Source organism: Schistocerca serialis, chromosome 7, assembly GCF_023864345.2.
Source record: "Schistocerca serialis cubense isolate TAMUIC-IGC-003099 chromosome 7, iqSchSeri2.2, whole genome shotgun sequence".
NCBI lineage: Eukaryota > Metazoa > Arthropoda > Insecta > Orthoptera > Acrididae > Schistocerca > Schistocerca serialis.
In genome coordinates this window covers 334,011,783-334,037,162 of record NC_064644.1, presented here as the reverse complement: position 1 = coordinate 334,037,162, position 25,380 = coordinate 334,011,783, and the positions used below count along the sequence as shown (strand labels likewise).

The following is a 25,380-nucleotide window of genomic DNA, read 5'->3' as shown; positions in this document are numbered from 1 at the left end:
TTCCCCTCAGAAAGAAATCCGGGGACGTCAGATCCGGTGAACGTGCGGGCCATGGTATGGTGCTTCGACGACCAATCCACCTGTCATGAAATATGCTATTCAATACCGCTTCAACCGCACGCGAGCTATGTGCCGGACATCCATCATGTTGGAAATACATCGCCATTCTGTCATGCAGTGAAACATCATGTAGTAACATCGGTAGAACATTACGTAGGAAATCAGCATACATTGTACCATTTAGATTGCCATCGATAGAATGGGGGCCAAGTATCCTTCCTCCCATAATGCCGCACCAAGGTCGCTGATTTTCCACTTGTCGCTGCCATCGTGGACTTTCCGTTGCCCAATAGTGCATATTATGCCGGTTTACGTTACCGCTGTTGATGAATGACGCTTCGTCGCTAAATAGAACGCGTGTAAAAAATCTGTCATACTCCCGTAATTTCTCTTGTGCCCAATGGCAGAAGTGTACACGACGTTCAAAGTCGTCGCCATGTAATTCCTGGTGCATAGAAATATGGTACGGGTGCAATCGATGTTGATGTAACATTCTCAAACACCGACGTTTTTGAGATTCCTGATTCTCGCGCAATTTGTCTGCTACTAATGTGCGGATTAGCCGCGGCAGCAGCTAAAACACCTACTTGGGCATCATTTGTTGTAGGTCGTGGTTGACGTTTCACATGTGGCTGAACACTTCCTGTTTCCTTAAATAACGTAACTATCTGGCGAACGGTCCAGACGCTTGGATGATGTCGTCCAGGATATCGAGCAGCATACATAGCACACGCCCGTTGCTCATTTTGATAACAATAGACATAGATCAACACGATATCGACCTTTTCCGCAATTTGTAAACGGTACATTTTAACACGGGTAATGTATCACGAAGCAAATCCGTCCGCACTGACGGAATGTTACGCGATATAAAGGACTTATACGTTTGTGACTATTACAGCGCCATCTATCACAAAGCGAAAAAAGTGGTCCAACTAAAACATTCATATTTCTTTACGTACTACACGAATATGTAATAAAAAATGTGGGTTCCTATTTTAAAAAAACGCAGTTGAAATCTGTTTGACCTGTGGCAGCGCCATCTAACGGGCCAAGCATAGCGCCATCTGGTTTCCCCCTTCAAGCTAGACAAGTTTCGTTCTTGGTAGTTTTTCCGTTTGATGCTTATTTCGTGATATATTTCGCCCGGTCACTATCAATTGACCACCCTGTATACAAGAATTCGGTATCCAATGAATCTACAGGGCGTTTCAGGAAAATTAGTTTATATTTCAGGAGGCGGTAGCATAGCCTAATGAACAAAGTACAGGCGTTTTGAATACTACATTGAGTGGGTGATTGGACTAAAGAGTTTCTAGCAATCAGAACACAGTATTTTATGTATATAGACTGAACCGGCGAGTAAAAAGCTTGCACCATGGCCAGGAATCGAACCCGGGTATCCTGCTAATTAGTCAGGTGCGATAGCCACTATTTTTTTACTCTCTTTTTTTTAAAATCTCATTTTGTTCAGTATTGTTCGTTGCATTTGTTCATGGCGGATATCCCATGACACCCACTGAAGTTCATGATTGATTCATTCACTTGGTTTTTTAAATTTCAGGTGGCATCTAACCCTCGATCAGAACACGCTGAGCTACCATGCCGGCTTTTTTATCTCATTTTGTTCGTTAGTGTTCGTTGTATTTGTTCGTGGCGGACGTCCTTTGATGCTTGTTCAACTTCCTTGTTCGACCATTAACTCATTTTATTATTACAGAGGGGCAGCTAACCTTCTGACCGAACACGCTGAGCTACAGCGCAGCGCCGGCGCCACTAGGCCACCTCAGGACAGCTGTTCCAACAAACTGCACGTACTACCCTGGCACGCCTCCCTCCTCGGTCCAAACTCTTACTGCCGCTGCAATCTACTTTAAATTCCCCTTCCACACGAACAGAATTGTCGAGGCTCTCCGTGTTCTGGAATAGCACCTCAGCATCGAAAGTAAATGTGGGATCCAGCCTGAAACCCAGGTGAAGGTACTCATGCAAATGTCCACTCACCTCATCAGTCTATACGCATAAAATTATATCTGTATGAGACCAGTAAAGTCTCTGAAATTTTAGAACACAGTAAGTCATTCTGAACGCAAGGAAGTCTCAAGACGTAAAAGTAGCTTTGGCGTACCACAGGGGACTGTCATAGACCATTACTTTTCACAAAATATATAAATGACCTACTAGATAATGTCGGAAGTTTCATGAGGCTTTCTGCGGATGGTGGTGTTGTATACAGAGAAGTCGCGACTCTGGAAAATTGTAGCGAAATGTGGGAAGACCTGAAGAGGATCGACGCTTGGAACAAAGAGTGACAGTTCACCCTCAACATAAAGAAACGTAACGCATTGCTAATACATAAACAGAAGGACTCTTTTGTGTGTGGTTACAAAATTGCAGAACAGTCACTTGAAGAAGCTGCTTTCATAAAATACCTGGAAGTAAGCTTACGGAATGATTTGAAGTGGAGCGACTACATAGAATTAAAAGCGAGTGAGTCAGATGTTAGACTGAGATTCAGTGGAAGAATCCTCAGGAAATGTAGTCCATCAACAGAGTAAATAGCTTCCAAAACACAAGTGCGACCAATACTTGAATATTGCTCATCATTATGGGATCCTACAGGGTAGGACTGGTAGAAGAGATCCAAAGAAGAGCACCAAGTTTCGTTACAGGTTCATTTAGTAAGCGCGAAAGCGTCACAGATATGCTCATCCCGGTCTAATGGCAGGCGCTGAAAGACAGACCTTCTGCATCATTCACAGTAGTCCTCTCAGATCGTTTACAGATGATGCTGTCATGTAAAGTCATCAGATGATCAAAACGAGTTGCAAAATGATGTAGACAAATTTCCGTATGGTGCAAAAATTGGCAATTGACTATAAACCGTGAAAAAGTGTAGAGTCATCCAAATGACCACTTAAAAGAATTCGCTAAATCTCAGTTACACGACAAATCACACAGTTTTAATGGCCGTAATCTCAACTAAATACTTAGGGATTACTATTACGAATAACTTAAAACTAGAACAATCACATGGATAATGTTGTAGCGAAAGCAAACCAAAGACTGCCATTTATTGGCAGAACACTTAGAAAATGTAACAGGTTTTCTAAAAAAAGGTTGCTTACAGTAGGCTTGTCCGTCCTCTTCTGGAGTATTGCTGTGGGATGTGGAATCATATCAGACAGGACTGACGGAAGACATGGAAAGAGTTCAAAAAAAGGGCAGCTCGTTTTGTATTATCGCGAAATAGATGAGAGAGTGCCAAATTTTTCGCTCCGGCAGAACCTTCACATGAAATTTCAATCACCAGCTTTCTTCTAAAAGTCCGAAAGTATTTTGTTGGACCCAACCTACATGGGAAGAAGTGATCATCATAATAAAATAAGAGAAATCTGAACTCACACGGAAAAATTTAAATGTTCGTTTTCCCGCGCGTTGTTCGAAAGTGGAACTGTAGGGAAGTAGCTTAAAGGTGATTCGATGAAACCTCTGTAAGGCATTTAATAGTGAATTACAGAGTAATCATGGGGTCACAGATTTCCATTGTGGTCTACTCTTAAAATACCAGGAGCGTACCTCCTAGAAAAGATAATCAATATGTTGCTTCCTCCTATGTATATCTTGCTAAAAGTCCATGGAGATAAAATTAGAGAGGTTCGAGTCCACAAGGAAGGTTACCAGGAGTCGTTCTTCCTGCGAACGCTATGTGACTGGAACAGGAAAAGCAGGAAGTGCACTGGTGCACAAAGTACGCTTCGCCACACACCGTGAAGTGACTTGCGGAGTACAGATGTATACGAATAAAACGTTTCATACTCGGTGGGGAAAATAAAACTTGTCCATAAAATATTTCACGCACCTTAAGATACACTCCTGGAAATGGAAAAAAGAACACATTGACACCGGTGTGTCAGACCCACCATACTTGCTCCGGACACTGCGAGAGGGCTGTACAAGCAATGATCACACGCACGGCACAGCGGACACACCAGGAACCGCGGTGTTGGCCGTCGAATGGCGCTAGCTGCGCAGCATTTGTGCACCGCCGCCGTCAGTGTCAGCCAGTTTGCCGTGGCATACGGAGCTCCATCGCAGTCTTTAACACTGGTAGCATGCCGCGACAGCGTGGACGTGAACCGTATGTGCAGTTGACGGACTTTGAGCGAGGGCGTATAGTGGGCATGCGGGAGGCCGGGTGGACGTACCGCCGAATTGCTCAACACGTGGGGCGTGAGGTCTCCACAGTACATCGATGTTGTCGCCAGTGGTCGGCGGAAGGTGCACGTGCCCGTCGACCTGGGACCGGACCGCAGCGACGCACGGATGCACGCCAAGACCGTAGGATCCTACGCAGTGCCGTAGGGGACCGCACCGCCACTTCCCAGCAAATTAGGGACACCGTTGCTCCTGGGGTATCGGCGAGGACCATTCGCAACCGTCTCCATGAAGCTGGGCTACGGTCCCGCACACCGTTAGGCCGTCTTCCGCTCACGCCCCAACATCGTGCAGCCCGCCTCCAGTGGTGTCGCGACAGGCGTGAATGGAGGGACGAATGGAGACGTGTCGTCTTCAGCGATGAGAGTCGCTTCTGCCTTGGTGCCAATGATGGTCGTATGCGTGTTTGGCGCCGTGCAGGTGAGCGCCACAATCAGGACGGCATACGACCGAGGCACACAGGGCCAACACCCGGCATCATGGTGTGGGGAGCGATCTCCTACACTGGCCGTACACCACTGGTGATCGTCGAGGGGACACTGAATAGTGCACGGTACATCCAAACCGTCATCGAACCCATCGTTCTACCATTCCTAGACCGGCAAGGGAACTTGCTGTTCCAACAGGACAATGCACGTACGAATGTATCCCGTGCCACCCAACGTGCTCTAGAATGTGTAAGTCAACTACCCTGGCCAGCAAGATCTCCGGATCTGTCCCCCATTGAGCATGTTTGGGACTGGATGAAGCGTCGTCTCACGCGGTCTGCACGTCCAGCACGAACGCTGGTCCAACTGAGGCGCCAGGTGGGAATGGCATGGCAAGCCGTTCCACAGGACTACATCCAGCATCTCTACGATCGTCTCCATGGGAGAATAGCAGCCTGCATTGCTGCGAAAGGTGGATATACACTGTACTAGTGCCGACATTGTGCATGCTCTGTTGCCTGTGTCTATGTGCCTGTGGTTCTGTCAGTGTGATCATGTGATGTATCTGAGCCCAGGAATGTGTCAGTAAAGTTTCCCCTTCCTGGGACAATGAATTCACGGTGTTCTTATTTCAATTTCCAGGAGTGTATTTCGGTGTCGAGGAGAAAAATAAACTGCAGATGGAAATCTATGTCTGAAACCATCATCCCAAAAGGCAACAGAGCATTGCATTCATAGGAGACAAGGCCTGTCTACGCAGCAGCTAGCTCCATCTTCTCCACTGGTGATCGGGTAAGCAGTCGCGATCACTGAATAACAAACAACATTGCGAGACGATCCACCAGCGGTCCGTCAGCGCACACAGTGACGTCTGCTGCCGAGGGGATGGCCTATGGCAGGCGCCTACCACTCCGACACTTTGTAGCGTCGTTGGATGACGTTTCCGGACACGGTTTTTCGTGGTCTCGATTTATTCCTCAAGACACCCTCTATAACTCCTCGAAGTTCGTCACAGCTATCCCGGGACGTACTGTGTAGACTACCAAAACAGAAATGCTCACCTTAACAAAGCGTCAACCAAAGCAAAACAAGATCGACCGCATCCTGTCTTATGGAAATGTCATAACAAAGAAGTAAGAAATGGAGTATAGTGAACAACGTCACTTACTGCAATAGTGATAATGGAAAATAAAGGACATGAGGCACATGACATTGTGTGTTACTCCCCTGAAAATCTTTTCTTCAATATTATTCAAAAACAAAATTTTCTTCGATTTTTTTCGTGCCTTTTTCATATAGTTAAGTCTTGAAACGCATTTGTGGCTATTTTTCAGCCTCCTTCTTTATTTTCTTTATTGAGCGATTGGAATAGCTAGTGATTCATGTAATCCTCTCAAGCACGCTTATTAATGATACTTTTGCTTCCTCGTTTGCCACTTGCAGCAAAAAATTTAATAGTATTGCATGTAATCGTAGCTGTCTGATTATGAAGAACATTTCCTGCTCCCATGGAGCGCAATGACTGCTGTGCCACTCTAGGTGGCAAAGTGATAGCAACTAGAATGTTTGAAGTGCGCAGGTCAGCAGGCGATAGACAGACAAATGGACTCGCCCCGCTGTCTCAACTAGGATGCGCTTTTGCGCCGGCGACACCGTATTTTGCAAGAAATCTCCTTGTAGGAATGCGCAGGTAGAGGCTTACCGAATAGTCCCTTGTCCTTGGCCTCCACATTGCTGCCGTCCTTCTCCTCCCCAGCTGGCGAGATGACGCCCTTGTTCTTCAGCTGGATCAGCAGCTCCACGAAGTCACTCCTCTTCTCGCCACTCTGTTCCCTGTAACAGAGCAAACCGGTTGGTGGCCTTACATTTAAGCAGACACAAGGCGCTGTGACAAAGCTTGTACAAACCCTAGGGATTGGTCGATGAGAGAATACGGAACAAAAAAGGTCTATGAATTTATGTCCGTAAAGGCATGGTTTCCACGCAAGAGACCATTTATTAAATCATACTTTGTTACAGAGAGTATGGTCTAATACCATCTGTACCGTGCAGCCACAGTTACAATGTGCTGAATATGGTTTCCTTGAGTATCGACGCATGCGTGTACGTGTCGTAACATGTTCTGTCTCACAAGTTCACATTGACCACGCTGCATCCGAACAGTGTCAAAGGTAGCACGAATACACTGCTCCAGTGTCCCAACGTATGGAATGGGCTCTGCACACACGATACTTTTGAGATGGCCCTATTACCATAAATCGCACATGTTGAGATCCGATGAACGAGCAGGCTATGCAACTGGACCTCCTCGTCCGATCCATCGACCTGGGGAGACACTATTGGGATGCATCCGTACGTTAGCAGCGAAGTGAGCTGGAACTCAAACCATCATGTAGCATCCATATAACTCTTCGAATCATCAATGGAACTTCTTCCAGCAGACGAAGAAGGAAGGAAGACTGGTCCCAAAATACGGCCATCAATTATACCGGCCCACATATTACGACTCCACCAATACTGATGATTCGCTGTCACCATACCATGGGGGTTCTGCATACTATCCCACAGATGACTGTTACGAAAGTTGAAGATACCACTCCGCGTAAAGGTGGCCTCATCTGTGATACGAAGTATGACACAAATTCTGGAATCGTGATTGCCTGGTGAAGAAACCAGTGACAATACTGCTCCCGAGGTCTAAAGTCTGTTCCTAGTAAACCCTGGACACGCTCTTAGTGATACGGGTAGTAACAGTTGTCATGGAGAATGTTACACACGGTCGTCTGGCTTACCCTGTACTGGCGGGTCAACTGCTTGGTACTGACACGGCGGTCGCCTTCCACAGTGTCAATCACATTTTGCTTCGAGTCTGATGTCCCAACATTTCGGGCACGTCTTTCACGATTTCTTGCTTCGTGAAACGACCCTGTATTAGACAAACGGCGTAACATTGTTGCAAACATTGAATATTGTGGTGGTTGTCGGCGGGGATAGATCTTCTGATACAACGTCCCTACCCGCCGCCCATTGCCATTTACCTTTTCTGTCCCGTATCCTCTCATCGATCAATCCCTGTATAGGATATGGCTCACATCCTATACCATGATATGAGGAATGTCAGTTGCGTACCAAACTTCTGTTCACTGTCCCATTGTTTTATGCTAGTAAGAAGATAAATAACAAGCGCAGCAGAATTTATTATTGTGCACAATATTTGTTTGGCATTACTGACCAGTAGGGTTACTCGACAGCTGAGTACTGTGAAAGAGGTAGGTCAAGTGATTAGATGTAGCCATGCGCATCAACAGAAATTTATCTCGCGGAGAGGGGTCAAGACTCTAAAACTACCAGTTTTGACAGGAGTGTAAATGAACTGGTCACTTTCAAGACCTGAATTTCATAGGTGACACAAAAGAGTTACCTGTATCATATCACTGACAATTGATGGTTACCCATACAATAGCCGGCCTGGATGGCCGAGTGGTTCTAGGCGCTACAGTCCGGAACCGCGAGACCGCTACGGTCGCAGGTTCGAATCCTGCCTCGGGCATGGATGTGTGTGATGTCCTTAGGTTAGTTAGGTTTAAGTAGTTCTAAGTTCTAGGGGACTGCTGACCTCAGATGTTAAGTCCCATAGTGCTCAGAGCCATTTGAACCATTTGAACCCATACAATATTTGTTATAGGTGGATTACCTTGACACTTAAAAGGTAAGTCTTTTTTGTGTTTCTAAAATAATCATGGACATGGCACATTTTTGAAGTTGATCTGAAGTTATATCTTAATGGGATTTAATGTGAGATGTATCGAACACAATGGTCAGTAAGTTAGGAAATAAAACAGTAAAATATTTAGGAAAGATATTTTTGTTCATATTGCAATAACATTAGATTGGTACTGAATATGAAAAGTGTGAAGTATGAAAAAGTCAGAGATGAGAAAATACTGTTGGCCATAGACAAAAAAGTCACTTAACAATGTGCCTTTGACGAACCTTCGTCGAAAGTGATTGCCTTGTTACGATTGAAACAGACACATCTGCTACACGCCACAGTTTCGTTCTTCGTGTAAAACTAACTACAGTCTCAGCAAGCTACCACAAGGATTGTTTGTGCACAGACGAAAAGTCAAGTGCTGCAGTGTCGGAGAGAGTTGAGGCGACTTTCTGAGAACTGGTGACGGGCGCCGGCCAAGTACACTACTACCATCTTTACGTAGCGCGGTATTGAAAAGAGGAAGGTTTCATTCCAGGATTTCCTGGTGGCCTGTCTCTGTGTTGGACTGATCCTTGTCTGTACCCTGACAAGGACAGGTAGGAGGAATCGACAGGAAATGGACTGGGAGGGGGGGGGGGGGGGGGGCGGCTCTTTTTCAGCAATCTCCTGCAAACGCCTGAATTTTTTTGAGTTTAGGTCAGCGCAAAGTCGCAGCTGTGCCGAATGAATTAGTACAATTTTCCATGAACATTGCGACAGCCAAACGCAAGTTATACAGCAGTTGCTAAAGCATTGTATGTAAATTGAAGGGGGATTACTGCTGTCAGCTGCAGCGGGGCATTAAGCGGAATAGGTGGCGCTCGCTGGGAGTGTGGATCGGCCGCGAAGCGTGCCGGGATAGTAGGTGACAGTAGGCTATAACGCTGTCCCCTGCATGGCGCAGTCGTTACCCCACCTGTCTAGTAAGCAGGAGATCCCGGGTTCGAATCCCAGTCCGGTACACATTTTCGCTCGTCGCCGCTGATCCCTCTTAATGTCCTGCTGCAGCTGACAGCAGTGTTTCCACCCCCCCCCCCCCCCCCCCCTCAATTTACTTGCAATATTTCGAAGCTGCGGACACCACACACTCAATAACTGTTGAAATGGTAGTATTGTCTCACTGATATCAGCTAGATTGTGCTACAGTTACCTAAACGAGAGGTTTAGAGGAATCTCTACTACAGTTATTAGTCCAACAGCTATCTGAATATGGAATTCTCTAATGAGTAAAAAGTCTGTACTCGAGAAACAACTTACGGGCGCCTACGGGTGCATCCCCGACCAATTTTCCGAACTCCGTACTGTTAGCTCACAGTGTGTGCTCGGAATGTGATCGCGAAAAATAATTTGGTGGTTAACCACAACGTCATTAATTTATCAGTGACGAGAAGGAGGCAGTAATGACGGAACGCGTAGGCAAACCTTTAAAGTTGAGAAAGTCCATACGTGCAAAATACAGCTGGAGGGGCACAATGCTTAGTGGAGTGGAAACAGAGAAGAATAAACAAAATCCCACTGCCTTTATGAAATGTGTTGATAAGGTTTGAGGACTACTCTCAAACAAAACTTTGTTGTGCTATAGAGAAAATGGTTCAAATGGCTCTGAGGACTATGGGACTTAACTTCTAAGGTCATCAGTCCCCTAAAACTTAGAACTACTTAAATCTAACTAACCTAAGAACATCACACACATCCATGCCCGAGGCAGGATTCGAACCTGCGACCGTAGCGGTCTCGCGGTTGCTGACTGTTGCGCCTAGAACCGCTCGTCCAGCCCGGCCGGCTGCTATAGAGAGCATATGCATATAGACGTGTAACAAGTAACACAGCTGCACATATAATGTACAGGTGGTCACTCGATTGGAGGGAATGAGAATAATTTATTAATTTTTTAAAAAGTTTGTTTGGTCAAGGTTAATCTCTGCTGGAAGACAGTTTCCACAACTCTGTAGTGGTGCCGATTGTGTGGCTAGGCTGACGTTGTTGTCAGTGTTGCGGGTTGCGACGAACGGACGCTTCGTTGCCTACAACCCTCAACAAATCGGAGCGTAGGAAACTGCCCACGTGAGGTCTCGTGAGCTGGCAGCAGAGTGCCGAGCTGAGGCAAGCTCTCTCTCACTTCTGCTGGCTCCCAACCCGACATGTTCTTTCCCTAATCTTCTGAAATGTTAAAATTACTTGTTAGTTAACATTTCATGCGTTGGAGCTGGTTTTCTACAATCAGTGTGCTCAGTGTCACGTCTGAACTGCTCGCCACTGCCAGACAACCACAAAAAATGATCAGTTCACTCTGAGTTCCTTGTCCAGCTTCCTTTCTTGATTTACAGTATAATGTGAAGTGATAGTGCAGTGCAGTGGTTAAGATACAGTCCTCCTATGCAGAAGCTTATGAATTCGAATCTCACAAGATGATACATATTTTTGTGTTTAAATCTTTATTCTTATTTTTGTTCAGTTAATTGGTTCAAATGTAATTCTCTTTTAGTTTGAATCCTTTATTGTGTCATTTTCATTATCATATTGACTTTTTTGTTTGATGTTATATTTTTCTTTCTATCATTCTTTTTTCGTTTGGGAACTACTTGTGCTGCCTATAATCCGCAGCCGAGTACCAACAAGAACTGCTGATTCATTAGTATCGCGTCAGCTCATATAACCAGCGTCGCAATGAGAGCGAGATATTCCAGCTCGCTTTTAGTGATGAAAGTGCAGTTTTACTGTCTTGAGTGGGCTCGTAGAGGTCAGCTTTAATCGCCGTGAACAAAGATATCGTGAATAATGATTTTGCCGCAGGTTGCTGACCGCCGTTTCCTCGCATTCATTGCACACCATGAGGATGTGGTTCGGTGCTTACCCCACATTTCAAGTAAATGTGTACAACAGGGTCGTTCCTATTTCACGTCTAATATGCTATTTATTGTTAGGACCAGGAGTCTTCGTAAAATAAATGAGTGTGAGTCCGTAGCTGTATGGTTTAAAGGCCAAGGAAATTGTGTCGAAATAAAAGTGACTGGTGATCTTACCTTTTATTATAGAAACTGAAATAAAGTACCCTTCCTTCTGTAGAACGCGTCGTCTACCGCGGTACGACACTGGTCACTTAAAATCGGCTGTGGACTGAGCAGAGAAACTACTTCCACCACAGCTCCGTGTCACATGTAACAACACATCAGCACTTGTGAAGTGACCCGCTGTGTTTGCGTGTCGCCTTCAGAGTAACTGATATGCAAATTGCCAATAGATAAGTAATTTTAATCGGACTATAACTACAGCGCTTAAATCCGGACAAATTTTAATTTGAATTTACCACCATATCGTAGTTCTGCCGGAGGTCACGACTGGCATTCTTGAAAACCATAGGCATCTAGTAAACAGTCAGAACCTCAAAATGGCCGAGATGTTACGGACAAGTGCGGAGTACAAGAGAAAGCAGCGATTATCGAAAGTCTTCGCGCTGGGCTTTGGCCTACTGAAATAATTCCATTCTTCGGGTATCCGAGACCAGGTGTTTACGGTATTGTGGTAAAGTATAATGCTTCGGAGAAGTCTGGGGAAGGTTCTGCTAACCCGGCGAGGAAACATCATTCAAGGAAATGTGTGTCACGAATGGCGGCAGTCATCGAAAAGGCTCAGGCGCTAATTTTGGAGGACCCGGGCCAATCGCTGAGGAAATTGGCGTCAGTGCCGAATGTCAGCGAGCGGATAATGTGTCGAATGGCACAGGAGGACCTCATACGAGCCATTTGCTATAAAACTGGCTCTCGGATAACGTAGACACGTTCGGTCAAAGAACTTCTGGCCCCCAAATAGGCCGGGTTGAACCCCCTCGACTTCCATGTTTGGAGCGTAGTCGAAAGAGTTACCAACTAGACGAGGCACCCCAATGTCGCATTTCTACTCAACGTTGTCGAAGCAGAATTAGCGAATATGGGCAGCGCTGTTTTAAAGAGTGCTTGGAATCGCTGCAGGACAAGACTGGAGGCTGTCAATGCGGCTGGAGGGGGTTGCATCGAGTAATGTTACTCTTGAAAGGTACCACTATTTATATGTAAAAAGATTCGCATTTTCATTTGTATTTTGTTTTAATAAATTTGGTGCAAAAAAGTTTCATTCATCCTGATTTAAGCGTCGCACCCTGCATGTCCTACTCGACACTCTGGCCGTAATGACCCCTACAGAGGTAAGGCACCTTTCCTGGGTCGGCCTTGTGTATCCCTGAACAGATAATTAATCTGAAAACATGTTTACGCCAATTGTTTGCTTATTACTGGAAAACCACAAACTTTAGATATCTGCTCCCTTGCCTGATCTCCTTCCATCCTGCACAGTATATTAATTTCGTGTGACTTGATGGCCAGGTGTAAGTCTTTCGATTTGGCGCCTTTTCGGAAACTTGAATGTCTCTAATCCACCCAATTTATCCACCCAGGATAAGGGGACCTAGAGTTTAATGTGGAAACTAAACAACGCGACTCCTCACATCGTGGAGAGGTGAAGGCGTGATTAAAGGCGGACTGAAAATTTCCCTGCTCCAACTGAGATTCGGTCCTGCGACCTATCGGCTTCCACGCGTACGCTTCACCTTGGACCACTTTTTTGCGACATTATGAAATTTATTATCTCTAAAAAATTTTGTCATCCCATATTTAATAAAAAAAATTTCACGGAAAAATTTTAACTATCCGAGTCTTCTAAAGCAAGCTGTTCTCTACCTTGCACTGCAATTCCGAAGTTGACAGAGACATTAATAAACAGATGTACATAAAAATTAATTGTTTTTGACAAATCATATTACCGCAGTATTTACGTCAACTTTTTGAAACCCAATGAGCAGAAAAGTTTGATTTAACCAATCTTGGAAGCCCGAACATTTACAATAAATGTGACAGGTATATGGTATACTATTTGCCACAAAGCTGAAACAGTGATAAATGTAGATATTAAATGAATTACCTGAACCAACTGCAAACAGGCAAATCCATTAAAGTAGAGTTATTACGAAGCAAAACAAAAATGTGTGTATAGACAAAAATTTTCTACAAAATTTTCAATGAGCACATGTACGAGAGCTGTCCAGAAGGTAACAGACAATTTGGGCTATCACGACGGTAGACGGGTTTACAACCGCCATTTTGGTGCCATAACGTTCCCACTCTCAGTACCCACCCAGCGGTGTTAGCGTGTGGTCTGTCTCTCTGATACTTTGCTTTTTATGACGTGTTAAAATATGTGCTACTACTGTAAATCCTGCAACTTGTGAGGTGCGTTCTGTGGTTAGGTCTTTGTCGGCAAAAAACTGCGAACCATTTTAAATTTATCGCGATCTTGGTAATGAATATAGGAAAAGGAATAATGAGTGAAAGCCGAGTGAGTTAATGGTGCATTGATTTTAAAAATGACCGTACCAATGTTCACGATGAGGATCCCAGTGGTAGGCCTAAATAAACGACAAAATTCGTGGAAACTATTGTTTCACGATTAAGGAACTGTCACTGCATTTCCTCAAATTTCACTGAGTTTGGTGCCTGAAATTGTGGCAGAGTAGTTTGGTTATCACAAATTTTGTGTTAGATGGCTTCCCAAAATCCTAAAGGAAGACCACAAAAAACAGAGAGTGACTGCAGCACTGATCTCCCTCGAACTTTACGAGAAAAATGGTAGGAAAGTTATCGATCGGATGGTAACTGGGGACCAGACTTCGGTGAAATATGTCAACACTGAAACAAAAAGGCAGTCGATGGGATGGGGACACACAAATTCCCCAGGAAACCAAGGAAGTGTTTGTAAACGCTGTCAGCGAGGAAGATCGTGGCTACTACGTTCTGGGACTGTAAAGGAGTGACTCTCGTTGATTTTCTTAAATGTGCTACAACAATTAACACAGAGCGATACAGCCTAATACTGATAAAGTTAAGGCAGGCGATATAAAACAAACGTCACGGAAAGCTAGCGTAAAAGCTTTTTTTTTTCATGACAACGCGCGTCTACGTACAGCTAATCGTGTCCGAGAGCTTGTAAGGGGTTTTGGATGAGAGGTGTTTGATCGTCCACCATACAGCCCGGATTTGGCGCCCAGCGACTACCAACGCTCGCCAGCAATGGATACATGGCTCGCTACACAGCGCTTTGATACTGACACCGAACTGCGTGCCGATATAAACCAGCAGTTGCAGTCGCCGTCGGCAGATTTCTATAAAGATGATATTGAAAAACTTGTGCGGCGGTTTGATAAGTGCTTCAATTTGAGTGGCTATTATGCAGAAGCTTTAGACTGTGCCTTTAAAATGTTTATTATAACATTTGGTTCTTCCGTAATGTTAATTTTTTATTTAAAAAAGTTTGTTACTTTATGGATACCTCTCGTATAATTATGTGTAAACATAACTAAAAACGTTGCCATTTGGATATGGAAACCTGAAATACTTGTAAACTAGACCCGACTGTCAGAATAAGGGAATGTACTTTATTAATAGATCACCAACCAGATTCTGAGGCGTAAATTAAAATGTGATCTAACTTGACTTTGCCGAATAATACACCGGTGCTGGCGACCTACAAGCACGTGCTGTGTTAGCTGTTGTTACTGACAATGTCTGCAATATTGTGAACTGTACGGTGAGGACGTAGCTTACCTGCCCCTGATGACTTGCCACAGTGAGTTTCTGAGGAACTTGCTGGTCTCCGACTGGAAGAAGCTGAAGCCCAGAATGTCACTGAGCCACGGCGTGTAGAAGATGCCGTTTATCTCTGTGCCACGGGCCCTCGTAAACTCGAAGATCTTGCGGCCGAAGGCGCGGAAGGGGGACTTGGGGTCGCCCATAGCATTTGAGTTCACGCCTGTACACAAACAATGGTTATATATGACATTGCACATTATACAAAGTTGAAGCGTTTTGCTACGCACACTGAAATTTTAAGCAGTATCTATAAAACAATATATAGATGTTCCTATGTACAAGGTGATTCTTATTAATGTTTAAAACCCCCAAAGCGACGTGGATGATTCTAAGACAAGTAATTAAACATAGGACACGTGAGGCAGCAAATGTCGGGAAATAGCTCAAAAGTGGATAAGATATGTTGAACATGTGGTGAAACTCTGTCTCGAAATCTGGCAGAAAAAGCAACGAGATTCTGCTCACATATAGAGCGCACCAGCGGCAATCAACACCACCATTGCGCAATAGCAATGATAATGTTGCTGATAGCAGTGCCACTAAAGTAGTGTTACTAAACCGTCTAGTAAAGGCATCAGATAATCAAAACCAAAGATCCAGTGTTTGCAACCAAATCGCTGAAGCATAGGCTTTGTCCGATTGGCAGTGTGGTGCTGACTTTATGGTGCAACAGGATGATTCCACCAACAACATTCCGACAGCATGAGGACAAACAACAACAGCGGAAACTCTCACATCTCTCCCGCCAAAGAAATCCAGACTTGTCCACACAAGTTCTGGTAACGTCATTATGATGTCCTCTTCCGACTGCAGGTGCCCTCTTCTCGTCGAGTTCCTGCAGCGTGGGATCTCAATCAATGCACAGCACTATGAAGACACATTGCAGAAACTGAGACTTGCCGTAATGTGAATACCGCCAGGAATGATGTCGGAAGGAATCATCCTTTTTCACGATAAGCCCCGTCCCCAAGTACGAACGCACAAGTGCAGTCCATCCCTCGAAATCGCTCAGGGGTGCACTGTAAATCTGATGTAAACTGCCAAGATAAGAGAAGCTCTTTCTACGGGCAGCGTTGTCCTTCGACAGAGTGTGTGGCGGCGAGGGGCATTGTGGGCAAGCGCCGTTTTCAGAAGACACCGTGGCTCCCGGTTGGCGGCGTTCCGGGGCTGTTGGTACCTACATGGTATTGCCAACCGGACGAAGGATACGCTTCACCGATTTGGTTGGGAATTACTCCAACATCCTCTTCACAGCCCGGATCCTTCACTGTGTGATTTTCAGATCTTTGGCGATTTAAAGAAAGACATGCTTGAACGTCGGTTTCATTTGGATGAGGAAGTTAACGAGTGGTTATAGTTGTGGATATGTCAGCGGCAGACTGCGTTCCACAAAAAAGGAACTGATCGTCTCCTCTCCTAATGGGATAAAACTCTTAATGGTTGTTGGGTGATTGATCTCGGAAGGGGGACCAAACACCGAGGTCCCACCGGATTAGGGAGGGACGAGAGAGGAAGTCGGCCGTGCCCTTTCAAAAGGAACCGTCCCGGCATTTGCCTGAAGCGGTTTAGGGAAATCACAGAAAACCAAAATCAGGATGGCCGGTCGCGGGTTTGAACCGTCGTCTTCCCAAATGCGAGTCCAGTGCGCTAACCACTGCGCCATCTCACTCGGTAATATCTTAATGTGTATGGTGATTACTTTTGAATGGAACCATTCCATGGTCCCGGTGTGGCGGGAGTTCGGTTTTCATCTGACTATCGGCTATATTTTTGCCTTTGTTTTTGGTTGATTTGGATGTATCGATAAAGCCCCAAACTGGCGCTGCACTGAGAGACACGAACTGCTTCTTTCTGGTAGTGTGAGAGTCGAGGCCGGAGCAGAAAGGTACTCACCGAAGGCGCAGTTGCTGATGACGTCGGTGGTGAAGCGGGCCATGATCTCGCGGGCGTCGACGGCGCCTTGCAGGAGTCCGAGCAGCTGGTCGGCGCAGCGGTCGACAATGGGTGCCATGCGGCGCAGGTGGCCAGAGGTGAAGGCGGGGCTCAGCTTGGAGCGCAGAACGCGCCAGCGCGGGCTCCTCATCAGGAAGAGGTTGGCGTGTCCCAGCGGGTCGCGGAACTGGCCCGTGCGCGCGTGCCGGTCAGGGAAAGACGCGAACTCGGACACCAGCACGCGCTGCACCAGCTCGGGGTCGCGCACCATCAGCGCTGGCCTTCGAATAAAGTACAGCGTGACAATTATTTAACTATATGAAAACAAAATCTAAATTAGTTACAAACATTATTCAGCATGTAAACATCACTACAGATATTAGGAGATAAGTTATGAAATGTTCTACAGGGTGTTACAAAAAGGTACGGCCAAACTTTCAGGAAACATTCCTCACACACAAATAAAGAAAAGATGTTATGTATACATGTTAGAGCTCATTTTAGTTTCGTCAGTATGTACTGTACTCCCTCGATTCAGCGCCAGTTGGCCCAATTGAAAAAAGGTAATGTTGACTTCGGTGCTTGTGTTGACATGCGACTCATTGCTCTACAGTACTAGCATCAAGCACATCAGTACGGAGCATCAACAGGTTAGTGTTCATCACGAACGTGGTTTTGCAGTCAGTGCAATGTTTACAAATGCGGAGTTGGCAGATGCCCATTTGATGTATGGATTAGGGGAGTGTTATGGGACCATTGCTTTTCACAATATATATAAACGACTTAGTAGATAGTGTCGGAAGTTCCATGCGGCTTTTCGCGGATGATGCTGTAGTATACAGAGAAGTTGCAGCATTAGAAAATTGTAGCGAAATGCAGGAAGATCTGCAGCGGATAGGCACTTGGTGCAGGGAGTGGCAACTGACCCTTAACATAGACAAATGTAATGTATTGCGAATACATAGAAAGAAGGATCCTTTATTGTATGATTATATGATAGCGGAACAAACACTGATAGCAGTTACTTCTGTAAAATATCTGGGAGTATGCGTGCGGAACGATTTGAAGTGGAATGATTATATAAAATTAATTGTTGGTAAGGCGGGTACCAGGTTGAGATAGCCCGCATCTCGTGGTCGTGCGGTAGCGTTCTCGCTTCCCACGCCCGGGTTCCCGGGTTCGATTCCCGGCGGGGTCAGGGATTTTCTCTGCCTCGTGATGGCTGGGTGTTGTGTGCTGTCCTTAGGTTAGTTAGGTTTAAGTAGTTCTAAGTTCTAGGGGACTGATGACCATAGATGTTAAGTCCCATAGTGCTCAGAGCCACCAGGTTGAGATTCATTGGGAGAGTGCTTAGAAAATGTCCATCAACAAAGGAGGTGGCTTACAAAACACTCGTTCGACCTATACTTGAGTATTGCTCATCAGTGTGGGATCCGTACCAGATCGGCCTGACGGAGGAAATAGAGAAGATCCAAAGAAGAGCGGCGCGTTTCGTCACAGGGTTATTTGGTAACCGTGATAGCGTTACGGAGATGTTTAATAAACTCAAGTGGCAGACTCTGCAAGAGAGGCGCTCTGCATCGCGGTGTAGCTTGCTCGCCAGGTTTCGAGAGGGTGCGTTTCTGGATGAGGTATCGAATATATTGCTTCCCCCTACTTATACCTCCCGAGGAGATCACGAATGTAAAATTAGAGAGATTAGAGCGCGCACGGAGGCTTTCAGACAGTCGATCTTCCCACGAACCATACGCGGCTGGAACAGGAAAGGGAGGTAATGACAGTGGCACGTAAAGTGTCCTCCGCCACACACCGTTGGGTGGCTTGCGGAGTATCAATGTAGATGTAGATGTAGATGTAGCACGGGGCAATAGCCGTGGCGCGGTAGGTTTGTATCGAGAAAGATTTCCAGAACGAAGGTGTCCCGACAGGAAGACGTTCGAAGCAATTGATCGGCGTCTTAGGGAGCACGGAACATTCCAGCGTAAGACTCGCGACTGGGGAAGACCTAGAGAGACGAGGACACCTGCAACGGACGAGGCAATTCTTCGTGCAGTTGACGATAACCCTAATGTCAGCGTCAGAGAAGTTGCTGCTGTACAAGGTAACGTTGACCACGTCACTTTATGGAGAGTGCTACGGGAGAACCAGTTGTTTCCGTACCATGTAGAGCGTGTGCAGGCACTATCAGCAGCTGATTGGCCTCCACGGGTACACTTCTGCGAATGGTTCATCCAACAATGTGTCAATCCTCATTTCAGTGCAAATGTTCTCTTTACGGATGAGGCTTCATTCCAACGTGATCAAATTGTAAATTTTCACAATCAACATGTGTGGGCTGACGAGAATCCGCACGCAATTGTGCAATCACGTCATCAACACAGATTTTCAGTGAACGTTTGGGCAGGCAATGTTGGTGATGTCTTGATTGGGCCCCATGTTCTTCCACCTACGGTCAATGGAGCACGTTATCATGATTTCATACGGGATACTCTACCTGTGCTGCTAGAAGATGTGCCTTTACAAGTACGACACAACATGTGGTTCATGCACGATGGAGCTCCTGCACATTTCAGTCGAAGTGCTCGTACGCTTCTCAACAACAGATTCGGTGACCGATGGATTGGTAGAGGCGGACCAATTCCATGGCCTCCACGCTCTCCTGACCTCAACCCCCTTGACTTTCATTTATGGGGGCATTTGAAACCTCTTGTGTACGCAACCCCGGTACCAAATGTAGAGACTCTTCGTGCTCGTATTGTGGACGGCTGTGATACAATACGCCATTCTCCAGGGCTGCATCAGCGCATCAGGCATTCCATGCGACGGAGGGTGGATGCATGTATCCTCGCTAACGGAGAACATTTTGAACATTTCCTGTAACAAAGTGTTTGAAGTCACGCTGGTACGTTCTGTTGCTGTGTGTTTCCATTCCATGATTAATGTGATTTGAAGAGAAGTAATAAAATGAGCTTTAACATGGAAAGTAAGCGTTTCCGGACACATGTCCATATAACATATTTTCTTTTTTTGTGTGTGAGGAATGTTTCCTGAAAGTTTGGCCATACCTTTTTGTAACACCCTGTATATGCCTCCCATCATTGGCGATGATGTGCATAAGACGAATAGCGAAATTCTGCATGACCCGCCGAAGGGTCGGAACATGGATGCTGTCGATGACCTCCTGAACGGCTGGTTTCAGCTCAGCAATGGTTTTGTGGTTATCGCTGTACACCTTGTCTTTGATATCGCCACATAAAAAGGCGTCGCATGTGTTCAGATACGGGGAATATGGCGGCCAATCGAGGCCTATACCAGTGGCTTGTAGGTACCCTGGAGCCAGAATGTGGTCCCCAAAGACTTCCTCCAAACATCAGACACTCTCCTACTTCGATGGGGTCGAGCTCCGGCTTACATGAACCATATCTTGTCGAAATCAGGATCACTTTGGACAATGGGGATGAATTCATTTTCCAAAACCTACACGTATCATTCGGTAGCCATCGTGCCATCGAGGAACATCACATCGATTGTTCCGTGACTGAACATTGCGCAGCACACACAGTCACCTGTTGAGGGTGAAAAGCCTTCTCCATCGCGAAACGCCGATTCTCAGTCCCCCAGATGCGCCAATTTTGCTTATTGACGAATCCATCCAAATGAAAGTGTGCTTCGTCGCTAGATGGTTCAAATGGCTCTGAGCACTATGGGACTTAACTGCTGAGGTCATCAGTCCCCTAGAACTGAGAACTACTTAAACCTAACTAACCTAAGGACATCACACACATCCATGCCCGAGGCAGGATTCGAACCTGTGACCGCAGCGGTCGCGCGGTTCCAGACTGTAGCGCCTAGAACCGCTCGGCCACTACGGACGGCTCGCCGCTAAACCAAACCATATTCACATCAAAGTCCTTTTCGTCAATTTTGCGTCGGCGAAACACACTCGCTGTTCCATGGCCCTGGGGCTTAAGGGGTCATAGGTTTGAATTTTGTATGGGAAGAGATGTAGTTCTTCAACAAAAATTTGTCACAGTGTCTCCCAGTTGATCCCTACCTGTTGTGCAGCTTGTCTGATCGATTTCACGGGGCTGGTTTCAAACACAGTGACTGTGTTATTCATGTTTTCAGGCGTTTTCGCCGTTATTGGACGACTGATATTGCCAACCCTGTCATCACGAACATTATCCGTTCTCTCAAACTTGCGAATCAAATTCTTCATTGTTAGCACACCTTGACCGGTCGTCTTCAACTTGAACTCGGTCGCAAACTTCCCTTGAACCGCAGCTGGGCTATTATTGCTCGCGTAGTAGGCCTCCTTCACTAGTGCTATACGCTCAGGTACTCTCTACCGGGCAACAAAGCGCATGTGCATACTGATTCCCATCATGCCCCGCGGCCAACCGTGCAGTTTGAACGTCCTAAAGCAAACTGTTCAAAACTTCTGACAATTCTACACTCCTGGAAATGGAAAAAAGAACACATTGACACCGGTGTGTCAGGCCCACCATACTTGCTCCGGACACTGCGAGAGGGCTGTACAAGCAATGATCACACGCACGGCACAGCGGACACACCTGGAACCGCGGTGTTGGCCGTCGAATGGCGCTAGCTGCGCAGCATTTGTGCACCGCCGCCGTCAGTGTCAGCCAGTTTGCCGTGGCATACGGAGCTCCATCGCAGTCTTTAACACTGGTAGCATGCCGCGACAGCGTGGACGTGAACCGTATGTGCAGTTGACGGACTTTGAGCGAGGGCGTATAGTGGGCGTGCGGGAGGCCGGGTGGACGTACCGCCGAATTGCTCAACACGTGGGGCGTGAGGTCTCCACAGTACATCGATGTTGTCGCCAGTGGTCGGCGGAAGGTGCACGTGCCCGTCGACCTGGGACCGGACCGCAGCGACGCACGGATGCACGCCAAGACCGTAGGATCCTACACAGTGCCGTAGGGGACCGCACCGCCACTTCCCAGCAAATTAGGGACACTGTTGCTCCTGGGGTATCGGCGAGGACCATTCGCAACCGTCTCCATGAAGCTGGGCTACGGTCCCGCACACCGTTAGGCCGTCTTCCGCTCACGCCCCAACATCGTGCAGCCCGCCTCCAGTGGTGTCGCGACAGGCGTGAATGGAGGGACGAATGGAGACGTGTCGTCTTCAGCGATGAGAGTCGCTTCTGCCTTGGTGCCAATGATGGTCGTATGCGTGTTTGGCGCCGTGCAGGTGAGCGCCAAAATCAGGACTGCATACGACCGAGGCACACAGGGCCAACACTCGGCATCATGGTGTGGGGAGCGATCTCCTACACTGGCCGTACACCACTGGTGATCGTCGAAGGGACACTGAATAGTGCACGGTACATCCAAACCGTCATCGAACCCATCGTTCTACCGTTCCTAGACCGGCAAGGGAACTTGCTGTTCCAACAGGACAATGCACGTCCGCATGTATCCCGTGCCACCCAACGTGCTCTAGAAGGTGTAAGGCAACTACCCTGGCCAGCAAGATCTCCGGATCTGTCCCCCATTGAGCATGTTTGGGACTGGATGAAGCGTCGTCTCACGCGGTCTGCACGTCCAGCACGAACGCTGGTCCAACTGAGGCACCAGGTGGAAATGGCATGGCAAGCCGTTCCACAGGACTACATCCAGCATCTCTACGATCGTCTCCATGGGAGAATAGCAGCCTGCATTGCTGCAAAAGGTGGATATACACTGTACTAGTGCCGACATTGTGCATGCTCTGTTGGCTGTGTCTATGTGCCTGTGGTTCTGTCAGTGTGATCATGTGATGTATCTGACCCCAGGAATGTGTCAATAAAGTTTCCCCTTCCTGGGACAATGAATTCACGGTGTTCTTATTTCAATTTCCAGGAGTGTATTTCATATATTTAAATAACTGTCACACTGTAAGTCATGTCAGCTCGGACAATAAACCACTCCCCTGCAGTCCCTTACAAAGATTGGCACACTCTGCTCTAGGTATCCGAAAGCTTTGCGATTGTTACAATTGGTTCGTTCGAGATACGGTTGCAAACACTGCAAGCACGCGAATGCGTTCGACGCAGTCATTCTAGCAATACCCGTGGTTTGCGTCTGGGCGAAAGATGTTCAGGTGGCAGATAATCGACGGCTGCAACTGGTTTCGACTGACCAAAGGAAATTCTTCTGACTCAAAAGCGTTTAATAAACATGCACCAAAGAGATCAGTGCGTGCATGCGCGTAGCTTTTTGTGATTAGTCTCGTCGTCTTGTTGTTGAAAAAAATAAGTATTAGGTTCCTGCCACCCCATGAAATGAACTACACATCTCACTTTTTTGAAAATTTAAAACATCCTAGCGGCTCCTTTAAGACTGCATATGGCGTAAGTAGAAACTTGGACGCTGTACTGTAACACGTATTTTGGTGAAACTGAGCTGCATACCAGATTCATAACCATTGGACACATTGCCGCCAGTGCCTACCAACTACACCAGTGATAATTTTTCTTAAAATTAGATAATTTCCAGCACTTTTAATATTTGGCTATTTATTGCATTGTAATTTATTAACATTGGCATTAATTATTTGCAATTTATAATCAATCAGCAATAAAATTTTGTGTTACTAAAATCAATGAGACAAGTTTATTAAATTTGTCATCGTTTGTATATAATAAAAATATGTAAAAGGAAACAGGATGTTGATGAGGAAAGTGGCAAGTGTCAGAAAGAATTCAGAACTCCCTCAGTTAACATTATGTACATAACTGCTTCTCCAAGAAGTGCCGATCACAAGTGGGAAGCACAAACGTTTGACTCAATTTCATTCATCGTAATCGATATTTCTGGAAAGCCTGCATCTGTACTTAATTATTTATCTAATGAAGCATTGCACCACTTACGTATTTTTTTCATTCCAGAATTTCTTACTGTCACCAACAAATACTTACATTAGTATTTTGTGCGTTGTACTGCCCCCCTTGCATTGTAATAGTCCTTTTGAAGTTATTAGGTACTGTGCTGAAAACCACTACTTGCAAACAATTGTTCACACTGTTTGTTTGTGAAATTTCACACTGTGTGTGTGGTTTTCTGCATTATGGAGGCGGCACAGTATCTTATAACGCCATAGTACATTGCAAGATAGGCATAACACACATACAGACATTACACAAAATACTTATGTAAATATTCGCACTTGACTATAAAAATAAATTGGCGAAACGTATAGTGCTAGGCATACGTACCAGAAGCAGTGTTTCATTGCTTAAATCAAAAACATTTGAGCAAAGGTGTCAACCAGCGTACAGGTGGCCAAAAAACGGAACACGGGACTAACGCGCTCGAGTAAACGCAAAGGTTTCTGATGGTCGAAACTATCGCAAAGGAGTGCATCCGCAGTAGATACAGTTCAAAAACAGTTGCACTCTTTTATGATACCTTTCCTCTAACGAATCTAATGTAACTGCCACATGGACTGTTCGGCACAAACACACTGGTTTACCACGTGTGTCTGTTGTGTTTTCCGTGTCTGTATTATTAGTGCACAGTGCCTCCACACTAAAATTAGTACTTCAAAAATGAAAGGCAGGAAACTGAATCGTCAGTCTCAGCAGACTGTACACAATGTTTTAATGTTTATGGAAGGTGAGTCATCTCAGGGAAGGAACATTACGGTGCACAAAGTTCAGCTGAGAGCGCATATGGCCACAGGCGTTTCGCGTTGCGCTGTCTAGAAAATTAAAAGAGAAGGTAGGCTATGGACATCTAGCGGAGAAAGGAAGTTTGTAACTCCAGATATAGAACGGAAACTCAAAACAATTACAGACAGTGATAGTTTTGATGAAGCCATTGTTTAAAACTTTTATCTGGTCGAAAACGAGTGCCTATAGTGAAATGAATTAAACACGAATTGAAAGAAACTGTAAGCTTTCAAGCAACGCTAGTGTAAGGCAGTTGTGGAAGGAATTAGATTTCCACTGGAAGGAAACAAAATCATGTAGTTTCATATTGTTAGAGAGAAGCGACATCCGCGAAAAGTAATTGCGTATTTGAAGCAATTAAAAAAAGAAAAAAACAGGGAGGAAAACACAGTACTTGTTTAGTGATAATACAACTCACCGTCTCTTCAAACCGGTATCAAAGGGATAGTGCCTAATAATATCCCATGCAGGCGGTGAAAATTGCTTTATTCCTAACGTGCTTGTTACGTGGAAATCAAATCAAGCAACGGAAGATCACCGCAACCACATGAACCAACAAAATTATGAAAAATGGTTGACAGAAAAAATGATACCCAATTTAAAATCCAACTCTGTACTAATTTTTGTCAG

The 25,380-nt window shown here is 45.8% G+C and overlaps 1 protein-coding gene across 1 annotated transcript in view; it reads right to left on the bottom strand.

Moving 5' to 3' along the window:
- Nucleotides 1-25,380, bottom strand: part of LOC126412663 (cytochrome P450 6k1-like) — a 92,079-nt gene that overhangs the window by 13,934 nt on the left and 52,765 nt on the right. Inside the window, exons 3-5 of the mRNA XM_050082365.1 lie at nt 17,031-17,350; nt 15,093-15,297; nt 6,409-6,539 (exon numbers count right to left, since the gene is read on the bottom strand). Coding sequence (XP_049938322.1) covers nt 6,409-6,539; nt 15,093-15,297; nt 17,031-17,350 — 656 coding nt within the window. The remainder of the gene's footprint in view (nt 1-6,408; nt 6,540-15,092; nt 15,298-17,030; nt 17,351-25,380) is intronic.